Source organism: Elephantulus edwardii, unplaced genomic scaffold, assembly GCF_000299155.1.
Source record: "Elephantulus edwardii isolate Elephantulus edwardi_28Jun2011 unplaced genomic scaffold, EleEdw1.0 scaffold00188, whole genome shotgun sequence".
Taxonomy (NCBI): domain Eukaryota; kingdom Metazoa; phylum Chordata; class Mammalia; order Macroscelidea; family Macroscelididae; genus Elephantulus; species Elephantulus edwardii.
The window spans coordinates 5,450,542-5,458,048 of NW_006399938.1; the positions used below are offsets into that span (position 1 = coordinate 5,450,542).

Sequence of the window (7,507 nt, forward strand, 5' to 3'; positions counted from 1 at the left end):
CCCTAGCCCCAAATATAATCCACTCTACAACCCTCAATGCATACTCCTACGATAAAAATAATGCCCTAAAATATAATACTTTTAGACTATTCTCTCCCCCATAGACTTCAATGCCGTAAACATATTTCATCTTTTTCTTTTTTTGAATGCTAGGAGTTCGAAGCTCCATCTCACATACTTTGGGCATGTGGCCTGGAGGGAATAGTCCTTGGAGAAGGACATCACACTCAGAAGGATAGAGGGACAACTCAGGAAAGGAAGACCCGGATGAGATGGATTGTTACAGTAACTAAGGCAATGGAGGCTTTAGAGCTGTTGTACATAGGGTCACTGAGTTGCGGGTGACTCAACAGCACATAACAACAACAACATCCAGAACTCATTTAATGTATCTGTCATAAGAGATCATGGAGAAGCTCAATATCATCAAACAGAACAAAGACAGGTACTAATTATGGGAGAGTCATCAATTGCTCCAATGAAAGTTCAAGTTGAAACCAAAGAAAAAGAAAACAAGTCTTCAAGAACAAAACCTTATATATATTCCTACTTCAAATAGTCACTTGACATGTGGTGAGATGACACAAAATGACAAAAGGTCATTAAAAAGTCAAGATAGAAAGGAACAAAATGAGTGTCAAAAGAAACTCTGAAACTTGTTCTTGAATGTAGAGTATCTAAAGTTAATGGAAGAAACAATGAAATAAAATAGCTGAGCAGATTTCAAAGTATGACAAAATATTATAATGGAATATTCAAAGGCTTAGAATTGGAAACTCGAAAGGAAATGATGCTAGTCCTTTTTCAAAAGGAAAGAAGTGAATACAAAAAGCCAAGCCTCAAGTTGTAGAAATGTCCTAGCAGCAAAATATGCAATAACATAGACGGAATAAATGCAAAGACACAGTGTACCAAAAGAACTGATTGCCATTCAACCACTTCATATGTCAGATAGCATACACTAATAGTGAAGACAGTGAAGCCCAGGTAGCACTGAAGCTATTGGTGGTAAAAATGATCTAGGAACTGATGAGACACCAATTAAAATGTTTCAATAAACAGATACAATGCCAAAAGTACTCACTCACACCAAGACATTTGAAAAATGACTACCTAATCAACCAACCAGAAGATATCTATATTTGTATGTTTTAAAGGTAAAGATGAATTCAAGAGAATATGGAAATTGTCCAACAAGATAATTAATTGCTGAAGGAAATTTTAACAAGAGTTGCTGCAATATATAAATTGGAAAACAAGTTTAATTCTGAAGTGAAGCTAACAACCTGAGTGAAATGAGAAATATTATCTCTAATGCCAGATAGATCTTGGATAAAAGTAGCAAATAGCAGAAACATATTTACTTAGATTTTATAGTTAATGCAAATGTATTCAAGTTTGTGGCCAATAACAAACAATGAATAACATAAAAAATACAGAATATTTAATTGTGAATCTGTACTTAACTTGCATTAAACCAAGAAGAAGTTGTTAGAACAGAAACAATAAAATGGTGAAGGTTTAAAATAAATTTTTTTAAAAAAAATCTTTGTCAGAGTTATTTTCTTTCAACAACTTATTCATTTTTTAGCTGAGTAAATAGACCAGCAACCAGAATCAAGAGATGAACTGCACTGGGAAAGTCAGCTATCAGGGACTCTCCAGAGTACTGAAGAACAACATCATCAGTCTGGAGATGAAGGTGCACCTGATCCAGGCCATAGTCTTCACAATTGCTTACTATGTGTCAGAGAATCGAACAATGAGTAGGGATGATGGAAAGAGAATTGATGTCTTTGAGCTGTGGTTTTGGAGAAGACTGTTGAATATACCAATTGACTGTCAGGTGAACAAACAGGTTCATCTTACAGAGGGTGAAGCCAGACTGCTCCTTTAAGGCAAGGATTCTGATGCTTCATCTAACATACTTTGGGCAAGTTGCAAGGAGCAACATGTCTTTGAAGAGAGACTCCATGCTTGGAAGGGTGGGGGGGGGGTAAAAAAAGAGAGTGAGACCGTTGATGAGATTGATTGAAACAGTGACTGGGGTAATGAGGGTAGATGTATCAGAGACAGTAATGTTGTCACAGAATAGAGCAGATTTTAGGGTTGTTGTATGTGTCACCAGTGACTTGATGGCACATAATAACAACAACAAAAATAACCTGAGAATCATCACCGTATGAAGAACATAGCATCAGGAATGGAGGGAGACTCACTTAACAGTCTTCTGTATGTAGACATGAACTTACTTGTTGAGTAAACCATTTGTTAATGAAAATTAGAGGCTACAACCTATAGTAGACATTGCACTTGAACATAAAGAAAAATCCTCCTATATCTGGTCTTTGCGTCAAATCATGATAAAGAACATGCTTGGAAGAAGTGTATCAAGAATGCTCCTTAGAAGTGAAGATGTGACACTTTGTCTCATCTATTTTGGATATATTAGCAGAAAGTACTAGAAACTGAAGACATACGTCATACTTGGTAAAATAGATGGTCAGGAAAAAAAGAGGTAAATTTTCAAAAACATTAATTGGCACAGTGGCTAAATTTATGGCCTCAAATGTAGCAACAACTGTGAAAATAAACCTGAACTGGAAAGTGTTTCCTTCTATTGTAACATAGTGTTATGACTCTGACTCAGAACAAAATGATGGCACATAACAACTTTAGTACTCCTTTTGTTGACTCAAACCACTTTTCCTTCTACTCTACTGAAAAATATGTCATCTATGCAGAACTGACCAAGAGATTAGAAAACAGAAGTAAAGAACAGTCAGGCATATTTAAATTTTACATCACTGTTGTTGTTGTGTACTATAGAATCAGAACTGATCCATAGATGATCCTCTCGTGGGTTTTCAAAAGCAGTTAATTTTATGGGAGGAGATTGCCCATCCTTCTCCTTCAGAGCAGCTGGAGGCCTTGAACCATGTGCCTTTGGGATTGCAGCACAGCTTCTTGTCACTAGGCCACCAGAGCTCTCTGTAAATTTTATATGTTGTTGTTGTTGTTAAGTGCTGTCGAGTCGTAGGCAACTCATAGTGACCCTATGAACAAAAATCCTGGACATATAACTTTTGTCCTTTCTCCAGGTTCATAGGGTTTCTTCCAGGGGCAAGCCATTAAGGAAGTGGATGCCACTCCTGCCTCCAATGCAATGAATAAATTTTCGGATAAATAATGCCTTTTTAAGTGTCAATTCCAACAATTTCTTTTATTGAAGTGGTCATCCTTTTTTTACATTTTTTTCACTGAATGTAGATTATTGTTTTTGTCTTTAATACTTCCTTTATCGCCATTCTTCACAATTTTAAGATTATCTGCAAGCATCAGTCTTATAAGCTTTTATATTTTGACTCTTACCATACTATAGAAAGTTACTCCATTAATTATAGTGTAAATCATGTCATACCAATTACAAAGAACATGACATGATTTATAATATTTTTACATGCTAGGAATGAAATAAAGTAATTTAAAGAAGATATCTTTCTAAAAATATTAATACACTAGGAAGAAAGTCATTCTCTACAATTTCCATTGGAATAGATCTACTGTGAAACTTAAAAATCAGTTGATAAATATATATAACAAATCTTGTATATATATATATATATATATTCTCTAAATACCTGCTCAGGAAAGGTAGTTCTGCAAGAATATCTCCAGCATAATCTTCTATAATATCAGATTTCAGAGGAATGAGTCCTGACTTATGAATTTCTTGGTTTGATACTTGAAAAAAATTCAGAAAAGCAATTAATGTTACAACATCAAAATCTAATTGAAACTGTTCATTGTCGTTCAATAGTATTTTTAATACTAAAATTAACACTTTCTATTCATTTTTGCAAAGTAAATAATACTCAATAAAATGATTGCATATCAGGGTATTTAAGTCAAATACATATTTTATAAATTGTTACAAATTAAGCGAATTCGCTAACTTAAAATAGATATTTGAGTAAACTGAGTAGAATGCTGCTTCAGTTTATATGGCATGTCTTTGAGAAATATAGTAAATGAATCCTTATAATCCAAATAAGTAAAGTATTTGTTCTTGGCTACAGGGGAAAAAATGGAGTTGACTCCAGGACTATAGAGCTCTGGTTGTATAGTCAGAGAGCTGTGCAGTTAAACTAAAAGCAGTGACTCTCTGCTGATTGAAACTCATCAATGGTTTCCTAGGAAAAAGGAGGACAATCTCTTCCAAGATATTTATAGGCTCTGACAACCTGTTGGAGTTTCAACTCTAAGTTGATTCATAGTTTCTGACCATTAATTAGTTGAGTTGAGTTGAATTAATAGGAAAAGGAGAAAGAATTCTATTTTTCCATTGAAAACTCCCTAAAATTAACACATAGTAAAGATAGGAAAAAAGTCTATATTCAGAAGTAAAAAATAATACTGTGAAAATAGAAAGATAACTTAGCAAGTTATGTATAAATATTCAAAAGGGGGATGGGAAAGAGAGAAAGGGGCAGAACAAGGAAGAGGGAAGAAGAGATAGCAGATGTTAATGACTGCATGTGTGAGCGAAGGAGTAGAAAAGATTCAATGAGGACTTGAAAAAGATAGGATGATAATATGAATAATTATGACGATAGGGAGATCATATGAAAAGCTCAATAGTAATTAGTTATGTAAAATACAATGTATATGAATGTATAAAACAAAATGTACATGAATGAAATACATCTTAAATGAAAAAATCTATAAAACACAATATTCATACATGATACAAAGTGTATATAAATGATTGGATGCAAGTAAATAAAAAATATGTTTAAAAATTATTCTCTTATTAAATACATTTATATTTTATCATAATTGATAAACTATGACATAATTTAAGCAAAAAATATCCATTATTTTTTCTAAAGCTAGAATGAAAAATTTCCATATTGAATAAAAAGAAAAAATGTTGCTATGGAGTCAATTCAAACTCATGGCAACTCCATACATAGGTAAGTCTGCTCTCTTAACCAAAGTCACTGATGGATTGGTGATGGAATTTTTGCCATCCATGCCGAAGAAGAATGGCTTGATTTCTCAATCAACGAACACCTCAAGTACAATCACCAGTTACCTATCATGTTGAACAGGTTTCAGTAGAACTTTCAGAAAAAGGAAGACTTGGAAGAAAGCCCTGATGATCCACTTGCAAAAATTAGCCAATGAATAATCTACTCAAATTTCATGATACATGTGGATCCTCTTTAGTTGAGGACAATTGGAAAGCAGCTAATAACCTGATGGTGATTAATCACAGCACAGCTGAGGTCTGTTTAAACTCAAGTGAATGTCTTCAAATCAGCCGTAGCAAAACTATTTTTTTCTAGAAAATGTGGTGGAAATATTACAAGACACTATGAATGCTCACGCTGAAAGCCATGAAAAGTTTGCCTGTCTCATAAATTCACTAGCTAGTATACCACAAACTAAGAAAAACTCACATGAACAATATAATGCAATATCTGGCATATTAAATACTGAATAAATGTTAGTCCCTGTTTTCATGTGCTCACTTAAAGAAAGCAAACTATAAATAGTCAGAAGTCAAAGAGTACACTGTGTGTATAAAAGCTATTCAATAGAACTATTCAATCACATAATGAAACATATTTAAAGGTTAGATGTGTTTTGTAAGCAAGGATCATATCACTAATTTGACATTGATTTTTAATTTTAAAAAATGAACACCTCTAGGTAATATTTTTTTTTGTTGAAGAAATGGTCTGAAAGTTCTCCTTAAGGGCAAAGGTCCTTCAAAATCATAACCTTCCGCAGATGTTAAGACTGTGTTCCACAATTTCTGATATTCCTGCATTAAAGTATCGCCTAATTTCAAGTTTAATCCTATGGAGAGAAAGGAAAATGATCAAGGCTTGGATGACAATAATTTTAGGTTTTTACAAAATGAAATATATGTTGCTCAGTGTTTCATCTTAAATATACCTAAAGCACAATATATTAAGTTTTAACAAATTTACATATTCTAAAAAGGAGTTTGAGTTTGTTTGGTGATTGATTGCTACAACAGTGCTGTGAGAGAGAGAGCCTTTCAGATCCAAGTAGCTGGTGTGGAGTTTTGTGTATTTTAAGTATTGTTATAAAATAATGTTTCCAGGAGCAAGTAGAAAGCAAAAAATAATTCTATTTAAAAGTTTTATTTTATAAGAAATTTGACAAATAAAAATACTTAGTTGCCAAAAATAGGTCTTTGGACTTAGTTGCTGGTATTATTATATTTCCTTGCCCCTATGAAAACAAAGAACATGCAGGTGGCCAAGTGAGTAGGGAAATGTGCTGCCAAACAAAGGCAAGCAGTTTGAATCCACAAACTGCCCTGTGGGTGAAAGATGGACAATCTCCTTCCACTCTCCCCCTGGAGAGACAGCTATGAGTCAACTTGTAGCAATGAATATATGCTGTTATTGTTATGTCCCATCAAGTCACTTGTGACTCACGCAAACCTATGTACAAGAACTCTGAACCCACATATCCTGAAACAATCTCACTGTCTCTGACGCACCTACCCTCATTAATCCAGTTACTGTGTCAATCTATCCGCTCTAGGTTCTCCTACTCTTTTGCTGTTCCTCCCTCCTTCCAAGCTTGAGGTCCTTCTCCAGGGAAAGACCATGGCCTGAATCATATGAACCTTACTCCTTAAGTTGACATCCTTATTTCTCAATGATTTGGAGAGGTCCATCACTACAGACTTTCCTAGTGCAATATATCTCCAGATTTCCTGACTGGTACCATGGGTGTTAATTGTGGATCCATGTAAGATGAAGTTGTTGACAATGTCAATCTTTTCTACATCTATCATAATGTTGCATATTGGTCCAATGGTAAGAATCTTTGTTTCCTTTACTTTTAGATGCAATCCATAATGAAGGCTGTATTCTTAGATCTTCTGCAACAAGTGCTTCAAGCCCTCCTTATTTTCAGCAAGGAAGATTGTGTCATTTGCATAATTCAGGTTATTAATGAGCCTCTCTCTGATCCTGATGCTCCATTCCTCTTAATAGTGTCCAGATTATCAAATCATTAGTTCAGTATACAGATTGAATACATATGGAGAAAGAAAGCAACCCAATACACTCCCTTCTTAATTTTAAACCATGAAGCATTCACTTGTTTTGTTCACGCAACAAACTTCTGGACTAAGTATAGATTTAGCATGATCATAGTTAAAAGTTGTTTGGGCCTATCTGAGAGCCTCTTATTTGAAGCAATTTGATTCTGGAATGTAGTTCTTTTTATTGAATTAATAAATAAGTGTGACATTTTGGTCTTTTTTATTTCACTAGCAATCAGTTGTAGGTTTTGATTTGATTTAGTTAATAATCAGGTGTGAGTCATTTGGTCATTTTTACTAGATATTATATATGTCTCTTTATATATTTTTTTTTAATTTAGGTTGTTTATTTTTCATTTCAATGAACATCTACAGAGATTTTGGGATTCCATTCATTCTTTGTTGCACCCT

General features: G+C 33.9%; 1 protein-coding gene across 1 annotated transcript in view; it reads right to left on the reverse strand.

Annotated features, from left to right (window-relative positions):
* LOC102860030 (probable ATP-dependent RNA helicase DDX60-like) overlaps positions 1-7,507 on the reverse strand; it is a 191,875-nt gene that overhangs the window by 163,336 nt on the left and 21,032 nt on the right. Inside the window, exon 6 of the mRNA XM_006896669.1 lies at positions 3,642-3,744. Within this exon, the coding sequence (XP_006896731.1) occupies positions 3,642-3,744 (103 nt within the window). The remainder of the gene's footprint in view (positions 1-3,641; positions 3,745-7,507) is intronic.